This window comes from Eulemur rufifrons, chromosome 12 (genome assembly GCF_041146395.1).
Source record: "Eulemur rufifrons isolate Redbay chromosome 12, OSU_ERuf_1, whole genome shotgun sequence".
Classification (NCBI taxonomy): Eukaryota; Metazoa; Chordata; class Mammalia; order Primates; family Lemuridae; genus Eulemur; species Eulemur rufifrons.
In genome coordinates, this window is record NC_090994.1 from 5245174 (window position 1) to 5271741 (window position 26568).

Sequence of the window (26568 nt, forward strand, 5' to 3'; positions counted from 1 at the left end):
GGCTGAGGCACAAATACAATTTGAAGAGTTAAGTTGAGCCAAAGTGAGGACAGCTGCCGACAAGACTCAGACCCAGGTAGCCTTGGATGTGAGCTCCACCTGGACTTGGGTACAAGCGAGTTTTTAAAAGCAAAAAAAGGGGACCAGGAGTAGGCTCCTAACAAAGTTGTCATGAATTCTCACGGCTTACGGAAATAACATTGATTCGTAATTGGCTATACATTGTTAAGCTATAGGAGTGGGTTACAGTGTCCCGTGCAGCATTGTTAGGTTAATTTATAGCTATTTATGGCAATAGCAAGCAATTCTGAGAGATGAATGTGTAGCTCAAGGAGGGGAAGTAAGACAATTGCTGTCTCATTTTAATGTCCCTCTGGGCCTGCTAATGGAAAGGACTCGCATTCCTCAGATAAAAGTTTTGTTTTCTCCAGAGAAATAATCAGGTCAAAGCTAAGTGCTCTGGGAGTTTGAGGGCACTATATTCCAAACCTTTGACTCTTATTAACTTATTTAACCCTAGAAAAATATCCTGTGAGTTAGCTGCACTAGAATCACCTTCATGTCGCAGATGAGGAAAGCGAAGCACAGAGAGGTTAATTACTATGCCGGAGATGCAGATCCTCTGTTTCCCTCAACCCGCAAGTCATTGACCTCGCGCCACACCAATGCACCTCACCTCGCCAGGATTAAAGATGGCGCCGGCGGTCCGGCGTTATGACGCGACCGGGCGTCCGCCGGAAGTGCGCGGAGGAGTTCCGGGGTACGGGGGCCGCCTCGCATCTGGTATCCCGAGCTTCGCGAGTTGAGTGTTGCTACTCCGCGGTGGAGTCACCGCACGGTTTCAGGGATCATGGTGTTCTACTTCACCAGCAGCAGCGGTGAGTGGGCGCCGCGCCCTCCCGGGCCCTTGCTAGACAGCGGGCTCCGAAGCCGGGATCTCCAGGCCGCCGCTGCGCGTGACTCTCGTCCTAAAGCCCCTCATTGGCAGCGAGTGCCTCTTCCCGCGCCCTCTCTGTTCCCCGCGCGTCAGTTCCACCCAGATGCTGTGTCGTCCTCGGCGTTCCCTCGTCAGGGCCTGGGGGGGAGCGCAGGGGCAACGTCTCTGATACGTTTGCATCTGCAAGTTCTCGTCCCCCATCGGAAAGACTTCCCATCGCCCTAGAATTGGGCAGACTTTGTGGGCCCCTTCACACCACCCCCCACCCTAACTCCCCCGTTTGGGGTGCACCCTGGTTATGATCTTCTTTGAGAATGGAGACACCTGCCAATAACTCTTACGGAAAGTGCGCCTTACCCTCTAGGAAGTGGCTACTCACCGGGCAGTTGATGTCCCAGATATTGAAAAATGACATGATAATGTTACTGATTTGTCTTTGGCAGGCAAGGAAAGGGTTCTTTTAGTTTCCAGGAAATGCTATATCTCAATTTCGTTTCTCTGCTCATGTTATTTCCCTTGCCTAAAATCAGCTCCCTCTGTTAGGACACCTCTGGCCTGTCTTTTCCAAGATGCCTTTCCTGACTTAGCTCCCACCCCAAGATCGCTTAGGTATTCCTGTTCTGGGACCCACTTAACATTCCAAGTATACCTTTAGCATTGCATTTACATCATGGTGGTGCCTGCATGAGCTAGAGCCTAAGCCCCCTGAGGGCATGGACAGGATCTCTTTACAGTAGTCTCCACTTATTCTCCCTTTCACTTTCTGTGGTCATATCATCACAAGGAGAAGGGTGAGTACAGTACAATAAGATATTTTGAGAGAGAGCACACTGACATAACTTATTACAGTATATTGTTATAATTATTTTATTGTTAATCTCTTGTGCCTAATTTATAAATTAAACTTTATCCTAAGTATGTGTAGGAAAAAAACAGTACAGGCATGTGTCACTTAAGGACAGAAGTATGGTCCGAGAAATGCATCATTGGTTGATTTCGTCCTTGTTCCAACATCAGAGAGTGCACTTACACACACCTAGACGGTACAGCTACTACACACCTGGGCTGTATGGTGCAGCCTATTGCTCCTGGGCTACAAACCTGTACAGCATGTTATTGTACTGAATTCTGTAGGCAATTGTAACACAATGGTAAGTATTTGTGTATTTAAACATATATTAGGTGATGTGTTGTGCTGTCACATTACCTAATGTTACAGTGGCCATGAGGTCACTAGGTAATAGGGATTTTTCAGCTCCATGGGACCACCATGGTACGTATGGTACATTTGTTCACCAAAGCGACACATCAGAATGTGTATAGAGAGAGAAAGAGAGAATTCAGTACTATCTGCAGTTTCAGGCAACCGCGGGGGGGTCTTGGTAAGGGGGGACTACTGTACTTGTTTCTGTAACATAGTGTCTGGCCAATAATAGTTCTCAATAAATGCTTGTTGAATAAATGAATGATATTTTTTTACTTACTCATAGCACTGTCTATTTTATTACTACTCTCTATGCTTGCTGATTAAAGGTGAGATTTAAGTGAAGCTAGTTCCACATTGTTTGTGTGTGTTCGAATAGGGCAGTACTTTCTCTTTAAAGGTGAGAAGACCCCTGCTCTTCCTCCTTCATCACACTGCCACATCTCATCATTTTTCTCAGTAGCTTAGGCTGTGTGCCATAAACTATTTCTCTGCCTCTGTAAATTTGGTTTATTTTACCCATATTATTAAAATTACTAGAAACAAAATTCAAAACTAGCCTGAAAAATTGCATACCCTTATAGGCCTCTAAGCATTTTCATCCTTGATAATTCAGGCCTCTCTTTGTAGCTTCTCCACTCGTGACAGTCCCCAACAATAGATATCCATACAAGCCCAAGAATGGGAATTAATTACAGGCAGGGTATATAGGTACTAAGCTAGCTACTTTGGTCCCCGTAAAGCTATTCTGAATTCTTTAATTGCTAGTCATACATAGAACAGAATATTTCAGCAGATTTGTGGATCCCATGACTTACGTTATAATGTCAGAACTGCTTCCTGTTGGAAACATATCTGGCCTCTAAGTCTAATGAAACTGCACTTGTGTAGCAGATGTTTTAAAATTGCTAAGTTAATGGAAAAATCATAACTTAAACAATAAAATGGCAGTAAAATTTTACATATTGGCAGTACAGAAAAAAACTTTGAACATACAGAATCTTTAGGAAATGAATTTGTATAGATAGCCAAGTTTTCAACCAACTCATAGTTTACTGCATAAAAACTTTTAAAAAATGGGGAGAAAATCTCCACAGAAAGGGTTTCTACCTTTCCTTTTAAGATTAGTATTTCTGAATAAAATTTGTTCCATTTTAATTCTTTCATGCTTTCTCATAAGGGAATAATTGAACATTAGTCTTACATATTACCAGTGTCAAATTCAATACCATCTGATTTATGGATACCTACACTGGCTCATTAAATCCCCTTGTACTTTTAGTATCTGTTAACTTTTCCTTTTTTAACATGGAAAGGAGCTTAATTCAGATTTCTTGCTCAGCAGTCATTTTCCTTTTTAATTTTGATATAATTTCAGTTTTTCCAAAAAATTGCAAGAATAGTAAAAGATTTCCTATATGTTTCTCCCAGATTCCTCAGTTTCTAACATTCTGCCACATTTGCCTTATCTCTTTCCTTCTCCCTTTCTCTTTTTTCTTTCCTTATTGTCCACTGTCACACTTTTCCTGAACTATTTCTTGGAAAGTTGCAATTATTAACCCCTAAATGCTTCAGTTTTATTTCCTCAAATCAAGGGCATTCTCCTCTCAAAAGACATTCTTCATTATCAAAATTAGGAAATTAACATTGCAGCAATACTATTATCTAATCAACAGACTTTATTCAGTTTTCATCAGTGTCCCAATGTATTTTATAACAAAAAATTTACAAATCATTGTTGCGTTTAGTTATTACTCCTTAGCCTCCTCTGATCTGGAGCAGTTGCTCAGTCTGTGTCTTTCATAACATTGTTAGTTGAATTATTTTGTAGAATGCCTCTCAGATTAGGTTTGTTATGGTCATTTTCTTAATCACCTCATTTATTTGGTCAACCATCAAAACACTTCTCTTATTCTCTTGGCTGTACAGAGACAACTTTATTTTATTTCTGTTATTTTTAAAATTTTGTTCTGGTTACACAAGCCATCTGCATGTTTTGTAGCAAGCTACCCAAGGTAACTATTAGCAAATATATATCCTTCCATACATATAAACGTGTGTGTATATACCATTATATAGTCATTTATTTTTTATAAATTGAATCTTTCCGTATATAGGTACACAAAAATACTGTTCTGCTACTGAATTTCTTCACTTATCCTTTCTTTTTAATGGGTACGTAGTATTTTGTTTATGGATGTTCTATAATATGCTTAACCAGGCTATTAATTGGTGTTCAGTCTGCAAAAGGATCTTTGCTTGGTGGAGTATTTTGGTAGAATGTACTCCTTGTGGTGACATTAAAGGATTAAAAGGGTGTACCCTTGAAATACTGCCAGGCCACCCAGAGAAAATCTGAAACACTTTAGTTTGATTCCCACACTTTTGGCCTTTGTTACATACTATGCTACGGCCCGATCAAGCTAATGTAATGCTCATAGACAAGCATTTTTGTCAACTAATCAATGCCAACATTCCCTACTTTCAGGTTATTTCTCTCAACCACCTACAAATAATTGTGGACTGTAGTCATAACTGCCAGCAGAAGGAATTATAAATTTATAATTTAAGAAGCGTCTCATTACTGCAAGTACAGGAAACCCCCAATGTAGGTATTTATTTATGAGATGCTGCTCCCTGGCCTTCAGGGGTCCACTTACTCATGTGTGTTCTGTGCTCTGGAGCAACAGCCAACACTGTCCAGCCCAAGCCTGCACTTATCAGTATTTATGCATCAGTATTTATTTATGTTTAAGTACTTACTATCACGGGCTTTGTAGCCCGAAGTCCAGCGACTATTAATTCAGGAGTTTAGATCCAACTGGGGTCAAATAAGTTTTGGTAGACTGGCTTGGAAACCCAGTACTCAGCTATAATTTCAGTAGGAAACTTTTTAATTCCAGATCACGAGGCCCAAGTGAAAACACTACCTCAGTAAAGCAAATCTCTTGTTCCGATGATAAGCCACACCCAGAAGATTCCATTTGATTTAGAATAGTTCCTAACCCTGACTTCGTATTAAAATCACTTGGAAGGCTTTTAAAAACACCAATGCTCACCCTTACCCCACCAGAGGTTTGGATTTAGTTGATCGTAGGTGGAGCTTGGGCGTAGTTAGAGGATTCTGTATAAGCAGGTTTCAGAGTCACTGATTCAGAAGTTTGAGAGCCATACTTCCACTGAATGGGATAGGGAGCCCCTTAGAACCTGCAGCACACCTGGAATATAAGTAATACTGGCTAAATAAAATTAGGCAAAATAAAACTTGGGTAAGCACAGGAACCTGTTTCTAAATGGTTGAGATGTAGTAAGGTTTTTTGTTTTTAATGCCTGAAGAATGCGAAAGTATAGGACTGAACTAGAGATTGCCTTTGAACCATATCCTTGAGAAGGTAGGACAGTAGCCATTTATAAGGATTGGTGAATTTTTTCTGTTAGGGCCAGATAGTATTTTAGGCTTTGTGAGCCACATACAGTCTCTATAGCTTACTCTTCTTTGTTTGTTTGTTTGTTTTCAATCCTTTAAAAATGTAAAAGGCATTCTGGGCTGAAGAGCTATCCAAAAACAGGTGGTGGGCTGGATTTGGCCCGCAGGCCATGGTTTGCTGACCCCTGATCTAAGCATTGTCACTAGTTTTTCCCATGAAACAGTTTTGTTAGTGATGAAGTTTATCTAATTGTTATTTATTTTTGTTTTGTCACAGTTAATTCATCTGCTTATACTATTTACATGGGAAAGGATAAATATGAAAGTAAGTTTTCAAAAGCATTTGATTTTGAAATTTCCAGCAGGTAAGTGTTGTCTCCTGCTCCCCCACCCCCGAAGTTTGTTGGATATGAGTTTTCAACTATTTGGATAGGTTAGCGTTTGAGAAACAAGTCACACCCATTATAAGGAACTCTGAAGGATTAATTTCCTTTGAATTTAGTTATATCAAATAATATTTGAACTAATTGGTCCATCTGCTTATTAGAAACTTTACAAAGCGTTTTGTAGCATTTGATTTAGAGTAATGTGAATCAGAGGATAACCTGTGCTAATTTATTAGATCAAATGAAAATCCTCTGTGGTTTGGATTTTGAAGAGATCATTTTTTTGTGTTTTTTTAAACCATTTTTTTAGATTATTGGAAACATCTTTTGGTTTTTTTGGGGCTGAAGATGTTCTTTTTGAGTCAAGAAAGGTTTTTTCCGACTTTGACCACTCTCCTCAGTGTGAAAGACATTATATTTTGAAGTACACATTCATATAACCAGAACAAAAGTTTATATAAATTACCCATACTATTTGCTATAGAGGGTAAAAAAAAAAAAGTACAGCCAGGCATAGTGGCTCATGCCTATAATCCCAGCACTTTGGGAGGCTGAGGCAGGAGGATCGCTTGAGGCCAGGAGTTCCAGACCATCTGGGCAACATACCGAGACCCTCATCTCTATAGAAAATTTAAAAATTAGTCTGGTCTGGTAGCACATGCCTGTAACCCCAGTTATTTGGGAGGCTGAGGCAGGAGGATCGCTTCAGCCCAGGAGTTCAAGGCTGCAGTGAGCTGTGATTGCACCGTTGCACTCCAGCCTGGGTGACAGGGCAAGACCCTGTCTCTAAAGGAATAAAATAAAGAAGTATGGTCAATATACCCCACTTCCTGAGACAATTATTAATACTTTTCACTCTTTTAGCTATCTCTTCTGGTTTTTATGTCTATATGTAATAGAATTTCAGGTAATTTTAATTTTCTTTTTATATTTCTGGTATTTGTTTTTGTTTTTTAATTTTCTATAATTTTTAAATCATGAGTTATTTTTTTCTTAAAGAAGTAAAATGCAATCCATTGTCTTAAAGTTTCAGCAAAAGTTATAAGACAACCTAAGGCTTAGAGAAAACAATATAAAAAAAAGTTTCAGCAAAACCATTTTAACATTTAAATATTATTACAGTGAATCGATTTTCTAAAACAGCATCTGACTTCTCAGCAGCTCTGACTTTTCAGTGTTTTATCATCATCAAATAGAAATAACTGTGAGCTTTAGATTAGAGGTATTAAAAAATTATGAAGTTTATATTCAATTGTGAAAATTATTTTTATTTTTCTACACTTTCAAGCATCAGGGACTCTCTGAATTACTGTCCTCTCCATTAAGAGAGAGAAAAAATTATGGAAGGGATTGGTATTTATCCCCTTCTTAATTTATTATAAACCCTGGTATATCTTCATTTGACAGTTTCTCTTTATTCTCTTATCTCTCATTGTAGATGAAGATCTGATAAAGTATGGCTGGCCTGAAGATATTTGGTAAGTAACAATTTTGGTTCTGATTTCTGTGTATCTTCATTTACTTTTTTGGACTTGGCCAACCACCTAACTGCTACAATTTAAACTAGAACTTGTGTTTTGTATTTTTGTTTATGGGTGTCCAGTGGTAAACAGCCGACTGCCAGTTCTGTTCCTTTATAATTACCCTGTAAATTGGGAACCATGTTTTGGGGTTTGCTCACAAGCCTGAGAGCAAGCATTCAGTAAAGGATAACAGGAGTTAAGCAGGGAGAGGAAGATGAGAAGGACAAGAGGAACTAGTAGTCATAATTTAAACTTTGAGTAAGCATTTTGGAAGGTTTAGGAAGTTTGTTTTTGTTTTTTAAGGAAACTTGCTCAAGATAGTTTGTTCACAGAGCTGGATTCTTTAAACATTTCAACCAAAGCCCCATACTTTCATCCATTCCCCCTGCCCTTTGTAGAGGTGTACCTACCTTGTACCTACCTGAAATTGGTGTGAAGTTGGTGTATGTCAGCAGTGGTATTCCTGTGTGTGTTTTGGTTCAAGTAAAAGTTGGAATGGGAGAAGTTAGTTCTCACTTGAGCTTGGTTACCAGTGTGGTATTTCCCTAAGATTCTGAAAGAGGATAATGAGATGTAATATTTAGATTTGCAAAAAACACAGATTTTTCTGGGTGGAGAATGCCCAGCTAAAGGTGATAATTATTACAAATCTCTCATATGAGAATGCAGATGAGTAAATGAACCACTTGGAGAAACATAAATAGGATGTATCCATTTCAGGCTATCAGTAATGATTAAGAATAAAACGTACAGTCATCATAAACTATTTGCCAAAATGCCTATATTTTTCTGTATCCAAAGTGAATAGCAAAGATATTTAACCTCTTTAAAGTGGGCACTTAACTTTTATATGGAATCATACTGTCTACATCTTGTACTAGATGCGAGTGTGTGACCATTTCACTTCTAAAAAACTCATGAATGCCAAGAAAATGTCTAGAGAAATAATAATGGGATGTAATGGTGACTCTTTAAGGTTTTACTGAACACTCTTCTGTCTGGAAAGGACTAAGGAAGCAGTATGACTAAAGTTAACAGAATCACAAAGTGACAGTCATGTGTTACGTTGTCTGTTGTTTGATGCTAGGATTTTGGGGGCATCTCTGGGTATTAGAAAGACAGAAAGCCAACTTCGTTTGGTGAATTGTAAACATGAAAAATCTAATATCCCATAAGGTTGCATAGATTTTAAGATATCTAATTAATTAAATTGGTAGATACTGGAGCCCTAATGAAAGGAAGATTTACGATGTTGGGGTGATGGACACTCTGAATGTTTTTAGGGCAATGTCATAAGAGGTGGTGTTCACCCCGGACATGCATATTAGCGTCACTGTCAGAATATAGGGCTGGATGAATTGTTGGGCTGGCCAATTTAATGATGTGTTCTGCTTAGTGTCTATAACTCTTCCAACTCTGTCTGTACTTGACATTCTCTTTGGGTTGTCATCCAATTGCTTGAAACTCAGGATGTCCCAAACAAAACCCTCATCTTTTCCTGCAAACTGTGGTCTTGCAAGTATCCTGGGCTTGCAACATTGGAGTCTCACTGTCTTCTTTCATTCCCTTCTCTTCTCACCTGAAATTCCTTTTACCATTTTCCTCTAAGTCCTATGCTTCAGTCAGGGACCAACCAAATCTCAGGTCTTCCATGAAGCCTTTGGTCAGTTTTTATCACTTGAAAAATCACCTTTAGCTCTACTCATCTGGGCACTTAGTCATACACAGCTGCATAACTTTCAACGTTCACCTTACCTCTTAGGTTAGTAGTGAGCCCTTTGGTGATGGCGACTGTGTTCTGTACTCCCTCTGGTGCTTCGCAAGTGGTCGGCTCTGAGTGAACACCTTTTGGCATGGAGTGCTTTAAATGCAAGTGGCTTGAGGAGATGGATGTCTTATACCTCTTGCTAAAAGTGGTTTTCATTTTTTGTAGGTTTCATGTGGACAAACTCTCTTCGGCTCACGTATACCTTCGATTACATAAGGTAACTGAATTTAAACATTGGATTCCTGACCTTTTCTCCTGATGAACATCTTATCTTGTTCTTTATCCTTTTTCTACAATTACATTGCTTAAAGGTATAAATATATGTGAACATCTAAAAGTTAGCAAATGAAGAGCTCTCTTCCCCTGACCCAGAAAATCACTATGGAAAATTCTGGGGGATTCCTGCTGCTGCTGTCACCTCTGCTTTCTTTCCCTTTCAGATGTTGGACTTTCTGTCTTCTCCAATGGACATCATCTGGGGTTCCTTTTTCTCAGGCTCCTGCCTCCCTGAGGGCAGATGTTCCCAGTTAGGGGCTTCTTTGGGAAGTTTAAAGCAGCATAATAGTATTAATAATAAAGGAGAAAAGATTAAATGTCCACTAGTAATACAATAACACTGTTTTTCCAATCTGCCTGTATTTGTGTTTTATATAGTTGAATCACAGGGCACATATGCTTGTTATGTGTATTGCTTTTTTTAGTAAACTTTTTACTTTGGAATAATTTTAGATTTACAGAAAAGTTGCATAAATAGTACAGACTTCTCATACACCCTTCACCTCATTTTCCCTGTTGTTAACATCTTACATTACCATGGTGGATTTGTCAAAACTAAGCAACTAACCTTGGCACGTTAACTAGACTCTGGACTTCATTTGATCTCATTAGTTTTCCCATTAGTGTCCTCTTTCTGTTGCAGGATCCAGTCTAGGGTGCCCTATTACATTTAGTTGTCATGTCTGCCCAGTCTCCTCTGGTCTGTGACAGTTTTTCATTCTTTCCCTGTTTTTCATGACCTTGACAGTGTGAGAAGTACTGCTCAGGTATTTTGTAAAATGTCACTCAGTTTGGGTTTATCTGATCTTTTTCTCATGACTAGACTGGAGTTATGGGTTTTGGAGGAAGAAATACCACAGAGGTGAAGTGCCCTCATCCCATTGTATTAGGAGGTCCATGATTGACACGGCCCATCACTGCTGATGGGAACCTGGAGTGCTTGGCCAGGGGAGTGTTTGCCAGGTCTCTCCACTGTAAGGCTGCTTTTTTCTCCATTGCCTGCTCTGTTACTTGGAAGCAAGTCACTAAGTCCAGCCCATCCTCAAGGGGATGGGGGATGGAATTAAGCTCCACTTCCTGGAGTGGGGAGTGTCTACATACATAATTTGGAATTCTTCTGGAAGGAAGATTTGTCTCTTCTCCCCCATTTGTTTATTCACTCATTTATTTGCATGAGAATGGACTCATACTTTCAGTTATATTCTGATACTGTTTTTTGTTGCTGATACTCTTCCAGCGTTGGCTGCAGCCCTTTCAGCTGGGCTCCTGTGTTTCTCTGATGTGCCCCAGACTTTTGTTGTTTGAGCATGTCCTTTCTGTCATGACAAATTGCTCTAAGCTCATCTTGCATTTTCCCTGCCCAGCTCTAGAATCAGTCATTTTTCCAAGGAACCCTCGTTCCTTTTATTGGTGTTTCCATATCAACATCTGGATTCTGAGTGTGCCTGTTGCCACTGGAGTGTCATTGCTTCCAGGTCTCCTCAGGTGACAGAGCTTGGAAATATATGTATGTATACTGACCCATGTGTATACACATATTCACAATTGTGTCTGTACCTCGCCATCTGTGTCTGTGTTAAGCTAAACATGAGCTCATACTGATGTCTCTGACTATAATCCCTTACTATAGAGTTCATTCCAGCCTCCCCTTGCTCACCTGTAACCTCCCACTCCAACAGTGAGAAGCCTGCTTCCCACTGTCCCCCTTCATGGACTTATTTATTTGACTCCAGTACATGCACAGGTACTGGAATTGTTAACCTATGAAAAACAGCTGTATCAACTAAAGTACAGTGCTTGCGCACAGTTATTTTTGTCTTTCTGCTTTGCTATTTCCAGTGAAAATATTGTTTTCCAAAGTTACATGTAAGCTGCATTTTCCCCACCCCTTTCAGCGATGTGATATCCTACATTTGTAATTTGTAATGCAGTTAAATTCTTTTCTTTCAGTCCACATTTTATCCTTGCATTCCCTGGTGGATTATATTACTTTTAAAAGTGGCAGCTGATGAACTTTTTCATGTTTGTTTGTTTGTTTGTTTATTATTTAGAGACAGTCTCACTCTATCACCTGAGCTAGAGTGCTGTGGCATCAGCCTAGCTCACAGCAACCTCAAACTCCTGGGCTCAAGTGATCCTCCTGCCTCAGCCTCCCAAGTTAGCTGTGACTACAGGCATGCACCACCATGCCCAGCTAATTTTTCTGTTTTTCGTAGAGATAGATGGGATCTCATTCTTACTTAGGCTGTTCTCAAACTCCTGATCTCAAGCCATTCTCCCACCTCGGCCTCCCAGAGTGCTGGGATTACGGGCGTGAGCCACTGCACCCAGCTTATAATTTTTATATTTACTGTTTTGACTGGCTGCATTTAGTTAGTAGTATGCCACAATTAATATGAAAGCTCTTTTGTCAGAATATAGGTTATTTACAGTTTATCAGCATTATGAATCTCCAGGGAATATCTTTTTTTTTTTTCCTAAGTTTATACTCTAGGTGGAACCAGGAAATATCTTTTTATGAACTGCTTTCTGGTTGTGTTGTTTTGGGTTTTTTTTTTTTTTTAACTATTTTTTAGAGTAATTCTTAGGAATGGAGAGTTTTCCATTTAAAATGAAAAACATTTAGGAACATAATGGAATAAACTTCTCAAATATTTAGTTAGATGGACTATTTTATTATATTTCTAGACAGAGGTGTTTCTATAACCCCATGTCTAGTAGGAGTCAGCACTAAATCAATTTCCACTTGCTCTTGCCTCTAAAATGTTTTTGTTCTTTTGGAATCACTTCCCTTAGTCATCTTTGATTTTGATATATATTTCTATAGAGGAAAAGAATCAATGTTATTTCTCCCTTACAGTGAATGGTTGAGATCAAACAGAAAGAACAGCTTTTTTCCAGATTAAGGTTGAGGATAGGTGACCTACCAGATGTTTGAGATCCAAAACTACAAGTTGTCTCTGAGAGGAAGGAGGAAGGTTGTAGGTACCTCAGCCAGGAAGACATCCAGTTTTAAGAAATAGGCACCATTTCCCCACAAGGCTTCTAGAAGTAAGAATGAGAAGAAAGAGAACAAAAATTAGTCAGACATAGTTAATATTTTGGTAGTTTTCTTCCATACCCTTTTTTTTACTCATTGGGTGTCAGTATTTTCCATATTACTGCTTTCTCTTAGTTTTAATAAACATTCCCGTAGTGGCCACAGTAAAGTTACTTTATTTTTCAATGTTCTGTAATACAATTAAAGAGCCTTTGCTTGTAATAAAATTGTGAAGGCAGCAAATGCCCTTTGGGTGCTCCAGTATGAATTAATAATGAGGTTGTGGACCATTTGGCTTATTTTTGTGTTTCAGGGAGAGACTATAGAAGACATTCCAAAGGAAGTGCTGATGGACTGTGCCCACCTTGTGAAGGCTAATAGCATTCAAGGTCAGTTTTCCTAGTGGTGTTTTTAGAATTAGCACTGACTTTATGTCTGAAATGGATTTATCTTTTAGAGAACATGCTATTGACTTTGGCTTGCGCCAAAGGAATAACACATAATTTGCTTTTTGCCCTGTTTTGTTCTTTAAGATGGATGGCAATTTTGCTGCCTGTCAAAGAACTAAAATCTAATCTCCCCACTCCTAATTTTCATGGTCCTATCTGAGTCTCAGCTCTTTTTACTCTATTAACTTACCTTGAATAGGAGGTTGTCTAGATATGCCTACCCTGAAGGGTATTTGTAAAGGGACTTTTGGAAATTTGGTGATGCTGATAGCTAAGCAAGAGAGATGTGTCTGATGGCTTCATTTTTCATGTTGTTTGATGTCTTTATTTCCATTATTTGTCATTAGATTCCAGAACTAGAGTCTCTAAATCACATTTTTCTACTTTTTCTCCTCTTCCCTTTACGTATTTTTTTTGTCCCTTAAATTGTGATGGTATCAAGTCAGTTAATTTCTTTACCCTCCAGAGAATCTTATTTAATTGGTCTGGGGTGGTCCCTGAGAGTTGCAATTTTTAAAAAGCTCTCTGGGTGATTCTGATGTGAAGTGTGAGTCAAGAACAGTTGGCCTAAGTGTTTTAGGTTGGGCCTGGCTTACTGTGCTTGGCTTGTTTATTTCTACTACACAAGATTTCATCTGATAGTCATTAAAGGTCAAGAGGGATGATTATTGGGGCGAAGGTGGTGGTTAAGAGGAGCAGTCAGGACGCAGTACTCTAAAGAATGATCCAGTGGATTGGATTTTAGGTGTAGACCTAGATAGAATAGGGGTAATTGTGGTTTGATATGAAGTTGAGGGATGATCAGAGGGTTGGAAAGAAATATGGTCTGGGTAGAAGATAAGCATAGGACAGACCCATAGCTGGTAACAGGCACCAGAGTGTGGTGATTATAAAACAGGAGCCGGGCAGCATACCCCTGTCCCTGTAGACTGTGTTTCTTGAATCTTAACTTAGCCTTAAAAATGAATCAGGTACCTAGCCAAAGAAGGTAGAAGTCTTGCCTTTAGAGCCACTCATTTTTCAACTATAAATCAACAAATTGTTATGGGTTTTAGGACATTCCATTTTATAAGTAGAACAGAATTTTAAATTTTGGTTGAGATTTTTCAGTTAATGAAATAAAAACTAAGAACTGAAACAAGCAGTATCCTGTTTTCTTCTGTGTTTCAACTTCCTGCACATGTCCTTGTCCCATCCATGCACCCCTAGCTGGCAAATAGGGCTTTATTAAAGGAGCTTTGGACTCCTTATTCTTGGCCCAACCTCTTTCTTCTTAGTATCTTTATAGTTTACTAGTTCTAGAGAAAACAGAAAGAGGAGGGAAGAGTCATGAGACTAAATTACTCTTTTCTCTACTCTTCATCCTTCCACAGTGTTAGCTCACTTAGCAAAATCAGTAGCTTAGCTCAAGGGTCTTACTCTTAGGAGTTAATATCAGAGGACGTGCTAAGGAGTGAAGAAAATGGTCTTTGTTGTGAGATTTGTAGAGGACACTGTGTAGCTACAAAATTTTCCTCCCTGGTTGATCACCTTCAGTGCTCAGAACCAAGGGAGCTGGGTTTAAACTTGTCTACTGTCATAGAATCAGCCTATCCTACACTTACCCAATGGATCTTTCCAGACTAAACTATCTAAAAGTTTAGGAACTCTGTAACTCTCACCTTGGCCTCTATACATTCAATCCAAACTTCTGAAGCTGGCATTTAAGCATCTGTGATCTGATTCCAGACTTCTTTCCCTTCACATATTTTACACTCCAGCCAAAACAAATATATGTTGTTTCCAACCTTGTACCTTTGTGTATATTGTTCCCTCTGCCCTCGGGTTTGTCCTCCTTAGTCATCACATGTCCAGATCCAAGCTAAGGTTCAAGGTCCACACAGGAGTTGTAGTAATTAATGGTAGTAATTGCTAACATCGATGGAGTGTTGACTACATTCGTAGCCCTATGTGTAAAACATCACAAGTTATTTTTCAGCTGTATTGAGTTTGATATTATTATTTTCATTTTCTAGAGGAAGAAATTAAGCGTAAAGAGAATTAAGGAACTTGCCTAAGGTTTCAGAGCTCTGAAGTATAGTAGAGACTGGATTTGAAGTCAGACTGCCTGACTCTAAAGTGTTCTGTCTTAACCACTGAGCTCACTGACCTCCATGAAGCCTTTTCCTTCCCCAGTTTTGAGTGGCCCCTGCTGCCTTTGTACCACCTTAGCACTCTACCTGTGCCTTTCCAACAGGATTTGATGAGTTCTTTTAACTGAAGTTCCTTATGTGCTTATCTCCCTTCCTTTAGCGTCTTGGAAGGCAGGGTCCATTGCTTCATCCTGTGTGTATTACCCACGGTGCCTGGCACATAGAGTTTTTTTTAAATTTTATTTTGAAAAAACCTTTCAAACATACAGAAAAGTTGTACGAAAAACACAACTCCCATATCCCATTGACTCAGATTCACCAATTTTTTAAAATTTTTCCATACTTATTTGCTTTCCCGCTACATGTAGCCTACTCATTATTAACTTTAGCTGAACCACCTGAAAGAAAATCGTAGACATCATGGCCCTTCAACATGTATCTCCTAAGAACGAGGACATTATCTTAAGTAACTGTGATCAAATTCAGGAAAGTTAACATGGCTAGAATACTATTAATATTATCTGACATACAGCCCATATTTAAGTTTTGCAGTTGTCCCACTACTGTCCGTTTATAGCATTTCTGTTTTTCTGATCCAGGAAAAAGGAAAGAAACTCTTAAGAGTGTAGACCAGTTGTAGGGTATCCTGCAGTTTTGGTTCATCCGATGCTTCTTCTTGATAAGAATCCCACTGTGCATTTTTGGGCAGGAATACTACATAAGTGAAGCTTTGCAGATTACAGTCAGATGGCACGTGATGTCATTTTGCCCCACTTTTGGTGATGTTAACTTGGATTGGGTAAGGTGGTGGTCACCAGCTTTCTCCAGTGTACATGAGGATTTAATAAACACTGAAATCTCCTGCCATCTCATTTGGACAGACTGGAGAGCGCATCAGACCAGTGATTAAACTGTGAATCTCAGAGCTGCCTGGGAGGCTGTTGTGGCCTGAGGGCACATGTGTGGTGGGGGTGGTGTGAGCGGACGGAAGGAGATGAACGGGGAACCCGGCACCCCTTTCGTCCAGAGCGTCTCTGCTTTGATGACTTTTATGTTCTCTTCGTTAAAAGGGTTTCACTGCTAAAAGAAACAATAAACAAAACCCTATTAAACTAGTCCAATTTCCTTGTGTTTCATTTGAGATTCAGAGAGCTGTGGGGACTTTGCCAGACTGGCACAGCTGGTTTGTGGCAGTGCCCAGACAGAGTCCAGACTTCATGAATCCCAGGCCATGGCTTTCTCTTGCTGCTCAACCCTTATTGAGTTGAAGACTCCTTTGAGCACCTGAGGAAATGTATTCAGTCCATTTCTCTTAAAAAAATGCACAGGATAAATTTTGCATTCAATTTTAGGGAGTTCTCCGAATTCCTTGGAGCTAATCCGTGCACCCCAACTTTCCACTGTAATACTTTCATTTGCATTTTGTTTAATGCCAGCTTTACCATTTGCCTTTTGTGGGTGGTTTTTGAAACAGTATTTGGTGGTTCGAAACAGTGGGTGGCTTGCTCGTTGGAAGCCATTTCCCTTGTTGGATTATGGTAATTTGCCAGTGGGTAAGGGAACACATTGCTCAGTCTCATCCTGCCTGCATGTTGAAGACAGTCTCTCTTGGCAGGCTGCAAGATGAACAACGTTAATGTGGTATATACGCCGTGGTCTAACCTGAAGAAAACAGCTGACATGGATGTGGGGCAGATAGGCTTTCACAGGCAAAAGGATGTAAGTGTTTGGCACCACTGGAGGCGGCGGAGTCTGGATACTGAATGGAGTGTCCTATCCATCTTTCCTGTCTGACACCATTGTTGTTGAGGGCTGAGCATGATGTATGTTTTCTAAAGGGAATTAAACTGGGTTGCTAAACCCCTGGAAAGCCTTGCCCCTCTTCTGGGAGAAAAACAAAATTAAAGATGCAATATTTTTCCCCCTATCTCCCTTAAAGGTAAAAATCGTGACAGTGGAGAAGAAAGTAAATGAGATCCTGAACCGATTAGAAAAGACCAAAATGGAGCGGTTCCCAGACCTCGCAGCAGAGAAGGAATGCAGAGATCGCGAAGAGAGGAATGAAAAAAAAGCCCAAATTCAGGAAATGAAAAGGAGAGAAAAAGAAGAAATGAAGAAGAAGAGGGAAATGGATGAACTCAGGTATGTTGGAGTTACAGTATGGAAACTGACCTCAAAGATCATTTTCTGCTGATTTCAATCATGGATTAACCCTCAAGAATGATATGTGGGTATAAGGAGGGACATATTAGTAATACAAGCTCAGAGACTTAAACAGGTTAAAATAAAAGCATTTCTATTAATGTGCTGGTCAAAGGAATTGCTCGTTTATAGGGGCAGGATATGAGAGTATGTGAAATAAAACAATTTTATTCTCAGATAAACCTTCATAGGTTATCTTTAAAGTCTGGTTTGTAAAGTTCTTCAGGAAAGGAGAAGATGCTTTAATAAGTATTTAATACTTACTAGCTAAGCTTATTTGAATAAAGTTCTCTTGGCTCTAAAGGCCAAAATTAATAACTCTCAAATCTGTTTCTAAAACCCATTTTCTACATTTTGGAAATTTAAAGTAATTAATGTAGTGAGGCCTGCTCCAAAGTACTACATTTTTAAACAATAAACAGTTAAAATACAGTTTAGTTCCTGAAATTCTAGTAAATAAGGCCAAGAGAATACCGACCACATTAGTTTTCTGTTGCTCCTGAAACAGACTGCCCCAAATTCAGTGGCTTACAACAACACAGATCGATTATCTATAGTCCTGTAGGTTGGAAGTCCAGTAAGGTTCTCACTAGGCTGAAATCAGTGTCGGCAGGGCTGTGTTCCTTTCCAGGGGCTCTAGGGGCTGTCCTCGATCCTTGACTTGTGGCCCCTTCCACCGTCTTTGAAGCCAGTGACACTGCATTCCATAGTCACAGCCCCCTTTCTGACCCCTGCCCTCTCTGCCTTTAAGGAACAATGTGATTAGATTAGATTGTCCACGATAATCTCCCCATCTTAAGGTCTTTAGTGACATCTGCAGAGAAGATTTTGCCATATAAGGTGACATATTTACAGGTTCTAAGAGACCAGGATGTGGACATTCTGGAGCCGAGCTTGGGGGATGGTATCATTCTGCCTACCACACTGCATCTGTATAAATAGTGCTGTACCTGAACAGCCTCTAGTTTTTCTAACTAAAGAAAATTCATCCTGCAATTTATAGTCACAGAACTCCTAGACTTTTCCACAATTTTCCATAGATATCATTTGCAATATGTATACCAAAAAGATAAAAGAGTTATTGATAACACATCCTGCCTTTGGGAGTGGCATAGAACTGAACAAGCTGTCTTGCCATGTCCTCATGCAGTTTTCTTGGAGTACCCTGGATTCTCAGAACGTTTGTTGGGTCAGACTGTAGGTATTATGCACACGTACTCTTTCTTACTGGTTGTCCACATGCACATGTTTCTGTTGGGGTTCTACTAAGATGTGATAAGTAGGTTCATTTAAAATATAATATTCAAACGAAGAGCTCCAGGACTGTTATCCTGAGTTGCAATCTGCTAACATGAGGCAGACTAATGCATAGATTTAAATATTGGATATGGCCTAGAATCATGAGTTGGCTTCGTGTTGCGAGTAAAAGAAAGATTATCAACTCCGTGAGTGTGGTAAGATTTGTGGAATTCTGAGTGATGCAGGATTTTAGAGTAGTTTAATTCTTTTTTGTTTTTAGAGTAGGGGAAAATTGAAAACATGTCTTTTTGTGCCCTTTACAGGTCTAACATAATTTTGTTTAGGAACATGATGTTATATGTTAGGAACAGATCACTTAATTTACTTGTAACATTTGGTAAGGAAGAATAACTAACATTTTTGAACATTACCATCTGCCAAGCACTGTACTGAAAGTGCTTTACTGCATTATCTCATTTAATCCTAACCATAGCCATATCAGATATTTTTATCTGTATTTTATGGAAGAGGAAACTGAGTTTGAGAAGTAACTTGCTAAAAGTCACTTGGTTGTCTGATTCTCACACCCACATACATTACTATACTCTTCTGCCCTCTGTTCAGTCTATTCAGTTTTAAATAGTTATTCAGTATAAAATCAAGTCATATACAGATGTTATTCAAATTAAGCTGTATGCTACTAAAATTCAGGGCATTTAATTTGACTTTACTAGTTTCAAAAGTTGCAAGCATTTAAACAAAAGAACCATCAACCAAAACAGGTTTTCATATCTTCTGGGCTTTCTTCTATAGTGCCAACAACATATAAAATATTCATATGTACGGAGGGGGGTGGGAAATTCTCAATCTTACTGAATAAAATTTTTGCTCCAAAAGTTTAATCAGTCCCATTTTTCTAAGCTGGCACTAGTCATTTGTATTTTTTAATCATCACCATGGGCCTCAGAAAACCAAAAACAGTTGGTGTGTTTATTTCTGTTAATCATATGCCACACAAACAACTTTCTGTAACATGCCACGGAAGATAGAAGAATGTGACACAGGGCTGTGGTGCCAGGAATAGGACATGGTGACATAGCAAGGATTTACTTGGCATATCCAGAACTATGGTTGCTTGCTGGATCCTGAGCTTGTGTGAAATTCCAACAATAGGATGTAAGCTTCTGACTTATTTTGTAATCTGTTTTTATACATTTGTAGTGCTGTGCAGGCCATTAATTTCTGTCCCACCCAAGGGATTGAAATCTATGCCTATTATCTGCTTTACTTTAATCTTGTATTCCCTTATTTTAAAGTATATACTCATCGCATATATGGTGAGTGATTAGTCAATATATCATAAATGAATGGGTAACTGAGATTATCTTTCCTGATACGGTGATTCTTTTTTTTTTGAGACAGAGTCTCTGAGACTTTGGACAACTTACTTAACTTCCCTGACACTGCTTTTCTATATGTACAGTGGGCATAAACTGTTTCTTGCCATGTAAGGTGGTTATGGAGATTAGCAGTAATATATTTGTGAAGCACTTAACACAGTTCCTAGCAAATAAAGAATGCCTGGTAAATGGTAAATAATGTTAACTGATCTTCTTACCTTAACTGCCCTCTCCTCTCCTCTCCTCTCCTCTCCTCTCTCTACTGTTTGCTACAGATTACTGTTTTTAAAAACTGGTGGCCAGGTGCGGTGGCTCACACCTGTAATCCTAGCACTCTGGGAGGCCAAGGCGGGAGGATTGCTCAAGATCAGGAGTTCGAGACCAGCCTGAGCAAGAGCAAGACCCCATCTCTACTAAAAATAGAAAAAAATTATCTGGACAACTAAAAATATATATAGAAAAAATTAGCCAGGCATGGTGGCACATACCTGTAGTCCCAGCTACTCAGGAGGCTGAGGCAGAAGGATTGCTTGAGCCCGGGAGTTTGAGGTTGCTGTGAGCTAGGCTGACGCCACAGCACTCTAGCCTGGGCAACAAAGCAAGATTCTGTCTCAAAAAAAAAAACAACTGGTATTATATAGTTTCACTTTCCTTTGTGTTTTTTTTATTATTATTAATAATAGTACTTTTCACTGTAGCTATTGCTGAAAAGGTCTTATTTTCCCTCCTAGTAAGTTCTTTGGGGGCTAGGCTTTGTGTTCATCATTTTCTGTTTTTTTCTCATCCCCAGGCTTAGCACAGGGTCTTGTACATCATGGATATTTATTAAATACCCATCAAATCTGATGTCTTTTTACTCAAATATTGTGGCTTCTTGCTGAACAGTGTTCACTCACACAATTAGGACGACATAACTGGCCCTGCATCGTGCCTGATTTCCCACTTCTAGAACTCACTTGAGTGAGCCTGATCTTCAACATGTCATTATAGACATTATCTCTTTGGCTTTGCTCATCCCATTCTCTGGATGTGAAATGCCGCCCTCACTCATCCCACCCACTGGCCCCGCTTGGTTTGTCTGCCGGTCTGTGAGGTGCCCTGACAGTTCCTGCCCACACTCATGTTTCCTCCTCTGAATTCCTGTGGCATCTGACTGTGGCTGTGTACTTCAGATCTTGGCTGTAGGTGAATGTCCTCATCTGAAAAAGGGGAATAATGCCACCTACCGCACAAAGTTATCATGAAGGTGACATGAAACGAGTAGGAGAAAGCACTTCATAAAGTGCTACGCACAACTTATTTATTGTTCATAGGTATTTATCCTTTTAATGTTGCAGTCTCCATGAGGACAGGGATTATATCAGATAGCTCTTGTGTTCCTTCTAAAGCCTCTCAGTAGTACTAAATACAAGGTAAAATGTTCATGAAATATTTGTTGGCCAGATAACCTTATTTTAAATGTGTTGTTTCTTTCTTCCAGGAGCTATTCATCACTAATGAAAGTTGAAAATATGTCATCAAATCAGGTATGTTTAAGTTACTTGCTCTAATGTTTGCCTTTAAATAATTCACTAAGGGTTTTTAATAATTGTGTTACTGGCATTACTGACTTACATGTTGCAAATAGTTTACTCAGGCTGATTCTGGTAGGCATTGCCCGCCTTCCCTGTGGACTTCCTCATGTGTGTTTTTAAGTAGGTCACCTCGGGGAGAGAGATTGTCATACCTTGTCTGCTGTGAAGTACAGGTCTCTTAGTATTTACAGCACTTTCTTCCACTCCTTTTTTCCCTCTTTTCTAGTTGCAGGCATGCAAAAGTGCCTTTATTAATGTTCTTCATTAAAGTGACTGTAGATCTATATTGTAATTGAGGACAAAATTATCACCTTCAATTAAAATAAAAGTACTGACCCTAAGGTCTTATACTGTAGCCTAAGTGAGAAAATTGGTTGGTGTCATGTTCCTCAGGACCTGGGATAAAGAGAAGTGGTGACCCATAACATAGCACTGAAAGGATCTTTGTCACATCCACATCTAATTATCTTATTGGAACTGTGCCAGAGACTTCCTGTCCTTGAGAGCTGCCTTTCCCAGAACTTATTTTGAAGTATTTAAAGACAGCACAATTTAGCTGTTATTGAACAGTCTTTGTAGGGAATTGAAACTGGGTAGATATATTTGGGCTATTGCATGTTTACAGCATAATTTAAAAATACAGTTGTCCCTCACTATCCATGGAGGATTGGTTCCAAGACCCCCCTCACACACCAATGCACGGATGCTCAAGTTCCTCATATAATATAGCTTAGTGTATTTTGCATGTAACCTACGTAAATCCTCCCATATACCTTAAATCATCTCTAGATTACTTAGAATATTAATACTATGTAAATAGTTGTTGTACTGTATCTTTTTAAATTTGTATTTTTTATTGTGTATTTTGTTTTGTTTTATCCCCTACCCAAATATTTTTGATCCACAGTTGGTTGAAAGCCGTGGATGTTGAACCCAAGGATAAGGAGGGCCGACTGTAACAGAATTTAAGATCTCTTAAAGGTCACCTAGTCAAACCCCAGATTTAGTGCATGAATTAGAATTAATAGGATTTTAGATCTTGTTTATCTCTATATGTCCTTATAAAAATTTATAAGAACAACATTCTTATTCCCATCTCTATGAAGAACTAAATTTATGAAGTTCCTTTATGAAGAGATGTATCTTTATAATTTATTTCTGAAAAATGTCATAATAGCATCATATAATTAAATAAAGCTTTGCATTTGAAGTTTTGAGACTTAAACTAACACTAATTGGGGAAGTCTAGTAAAGTTATTTAACCTCTCTGAGGGAGTATTCATCATCAGTAAAATGATAGTAAAATAGTACCTCACAGGGCGGTTCTATTTTTTTTTTTTTTTTTTGAGACAGAGTCTCACTCTGTTGCCCGGGCTAGAGTGCCATGGCATCAGCTTAGCTCACAGCAACCTCAAACTCCTGGGCTCAAGCAATCCTCCTGCCTCAGCCTCCCGAGTAGCTGGGACTACAGACATGCGCCACCATGCCTGGCTAATTTTTCTATATATATTTCTCGCTGTCCATATAATTTCTTTCTGTTTTTAGTAGAGACGGGGTCTCGCTCTTGCTCAGGCAAGAGCAAAAACAATCCACCCAACTCGGCCTCCCAGAGTGCTAGGATTATAGGTGTGAGCCACCGTGCCCGGCCTGGGCCGTTCTATTTTAACAAGAACACATATTTGAAAGTCTTCCTTAACTTAATCACTATATAAGTAGTCATTGCTATTCCTTATTCATAAAGTCCTTGGTTGCTGTTTTCCCACAAAGTATCAGTATCAAAAAATGAGGTTATTTAATTCCTTCCAGAAATTATTTTTAGATTTCTTAAAACTATTAGAACAGTTTAACAGAAACTATTAGAATAGCTTAACAGAATGTCTTTGTTGCAGTGGTTGTTGCTTACTGAAGTTTTCTGTGTGGTAGAAGGTACTTTCCATGAAAAATCTGGCCCCATATTATGTTATGACCTTAGGCATAAACACACACACACACCCTGTCTGATTAGTCACAAATGTTAAAAGTTCCAAGACTAGGAAATTTATAAACCAAAGGATTACTGACCTTTTGGCCCTCCTCTCCCTCTGTTGCTTGCTAGCCTGTTCCTGAGCTCCAGGTTTGAATCAGGTGTAAGATTCCAACGAAGTTTTCCATTAGGTGTTTTTATTCCCTCTTTCAGTGGAGGAGCTCTTATATTAATAGCTTTTCCCCTATGCTTTGAAAGAATAGGCTTTAATGCTCCTTGCAGCCATCCTCTAAGGGATACAGACATTTTATGATCCAATCTGGCAACATGAACTGTTGATTTTCAGTTAAAGGTGTTTATATAAAATAGGACTTAATGTTTTATGCAGCTTGTTCCTCTTGTTTATCAGTTTGTGAGTGGGTGACAAACCTATTATATTGAAAAATTTACTGACTCTGGAAGTAAAGGGAATCTAAAATAGAAAAATTGTTCAAATAAAGTCTTGATCTCAGATATGTATTTAAAAGTTACTGTAATCCCAAAACATAGGTCCCCAGACAAATGAAAACTGGTTGCAGATCTAAATCACAGCCTTTATAGGAAATGATGCACTTTCATTGTTAACAACCCTAACTATCTTATTGAGTTGTTCATCCTCCATGTTTGGGATCTAAAGCTGACATTTGAAGATGCTGTATGTTGACTCTTTGAAACATCGCTAATGCTATTATTGCAGTTTAGGCAGTCACAGTCCTGGTGCCTGGATGTAACACAGTCATTAGTCTGCTCTTTGTACAGTTATCTAAGGCATTTTTTCTGTCCTAATGACTTTTCCTATTAAAAAAAAAAAAATCAAGGCCATCTTGTGAAGTCACAAAGCTATGACAACCTTTGGACTCAAAATACTGGAATTTCATCCAGAAATATTTTATATATTGGCAGCATTGTTGGCATAAGGGTATTGAGACAGTGTTTGTTTAGGATCAGTCATGTTTTCTTATAGTCACACTTAGTACACTATACTAAAACAGGTGAGACTTACTTCATAATTTGGAAATCATTGGTCACTTGTTGCTGTGTAATTAGGCCATGTAAGGACACCTTAGAGAACTGAGCTGCTAATCCAGCCATTCTAGGGAACTGACAATTTAAGATGGTGAAGAAGTGACGAATGAATTTGGTTATTTTATTTTTTACTATCTCAACTTGGAGATTAGTTAAGATTATAATTGTAAATTTTAAATACTGACTTATTTTCAAGGCTTTTATAGTTTCACTTTTTTGTTTCCTGCAGGACGGTAATGATTCAGATGAATTTATGTAAAAGGAGAAAAGGACCTTTGGAAGACATCAATATAGAGACAGTTGCAGACCTTTTGATTTCATCTGTGTTCTGAATTATAAAAAAAAACCCAAATTCTACTTCATTCTACACAGATATTGATTTTGGAGTTTTAAGAAAAAAAGATTCTTTTTTACTAACAGAAAAGGATCGGATATATATAAAATAGTTGAGCTTGACAGCATATAACTTAAGGAAAGTAAAAATATTTTTGCCAGAACATGTCTTGGTATCTCATGAAAACTGGCTGCCCTTGTTCTTGAGACAGACTTTAGAGCAAACCAACTCTGAAAAGTATTTCTATTGCTGTGATCTATCCCTGAAAACAGATGTCTTGAAATGCTTTTCATATTCTCAAAATATCTTTACTTCTGGTAAGAATGTGCTGGTGAGCAATATATGCAAATGTTCCCCATCCCTGATTCCAGATTAGAAAAAAAAGGCAGATGGGTTTTGAAGATGAGAGTGATATTTTCAGATTACTGGCTTCAATATTCACTGTTCCATCGCGTCGCCTGAGTCTGTCAGGGTGGTGATCCCCAGCTCTCAGCCTGTCTCAGCTTTGACATCCTTGCTTTCTCCTACTGAGGGACCTCCATTGTAGTATCATATTTAAAGAAATGGTTGGTATTAATCAAGGTTGGGCCTTGTGGCAGTTGTTACCTGAGCACCAGTTATGTATGTGACAACTTCCAGGCTTAAGAGTCATTTCTCAGCCACTGAGGGAGAAACAGGAAGGAGTGCTCTGTGCATCATTTGGGTGTGATGTAGGTTACTCAATTTTTGTCTTGGGATATAGCATGAAGCAAAAGTCCAGATTGCAATTATGACTTTATAAAGAATTAAGCTTTTCACTAGCCAGCCAAGTAAATTGTTTCCTTACATTGAAATGTTTATTTTGAGTTGTAATCCCAGAGTTCCGGATTTCTTATCGTAGACTCGGTATCTTACTATGTAACATTATTACTCATTTGAACCACCTGCTGGCCAATGTGATTCTGAATAGAAGATGGATATTTATTGCAGCATGTCAGGCAACCCCTATAAAAAGAAACAAGGAGAAAGAGAACAAAGCCTATGGGACAGGAGACATACAAATTGACATCTTAACCCCACCCAGAACTCTGTGCCCAGCTTTCTTACTCTTGTCGCGAACTCCTGAACTCAAGCGACCCTCCTGCCTTGGCCTCCTAGAGTCCTGGGATTACAGGTCACCACACCCAGTCTGGGCTTTCTTAATCTTAATTGTATTTTAACCCAGGAAAAATAGTCTCCTACAGCAAATGTTCCACCTGTAAAAGAACTTTAGAACTTCAGGTAAAACCAGAAGACCAGTATCTCCATTTATTCCAAGTTGGTGTGTGAGGTTGAACTTGAAAATTCCTTGAGGCATAACTCATTGACCAAATTTTGAGGAGATTTGGAAGACGACTCCAGAGATTAGTAATTTTGTGTGTGTCTAATAATATTTAGCCTGAAGTTCTGCAATTAAAAGTTACAATAAAGATCATTTCTTATCTGGAAGGACATTGATAAATGAATTCTTAGAATTTGTTACAAAAAGGGCAGTTCCATCCACAAGCTGGTTTTGAGGGCGATCGTGCTGTAAAAACCTCATGTATCACAGGCTCAATCTGACAGGTTCTGTTGGGGGTGTCATCTTCCTCCACTGACAAATGCCTCCTTCATCCAGGTTCCCTCGGGGT

General features: G+C 39.0%; 1 protein-coding gene across 2 annotated transcripts; it reads left to right on the top strand.

Annotated features, from left to right (window-relative positions):
• The first annotated feature begins 770 nt into the window (after positions 1 to 770).
• CCDC25 (coiled-coil domain containing 25) lies at positions 771 to 24900 on the top strand. Of its 2 annotated transcripts, XM_069485098.1 has the most exons (9): positions 771 to 878; positions 5846 to 5893; positions 7393 to 7432; positions 9411 to 9462; positions 12875 to 12950; positions 16758 to 16861; positions 17082 to 17284; positions 21464 to 21509; positions 24815 to 24900. In XM_069485098.1, exons 1-9 carry the CDS (start codon positions 851 to 853, stop codon positions 24842 to 24844), a joined length of 627 nt encoding a protein of 208 aa, XP_069341199.1. In that variant the 5' UTR covers positions 771 to 850; the 3' UTR covers positions 24845 to 24900. The 2 variants fall into 2 exon arrangements, with proteins under 2 accessions (XP_069341199.1, XP_069341200.1); XM_069485099.1 differs by lacking the exons at positions 16758 to 16861; positions 21464 to 21509; positions 24815 to 24900 and having other exon boundaries at positions 17082 to 17172.
• Positions 24901 to 26568: the final 1668 nt, after the last annotated feature.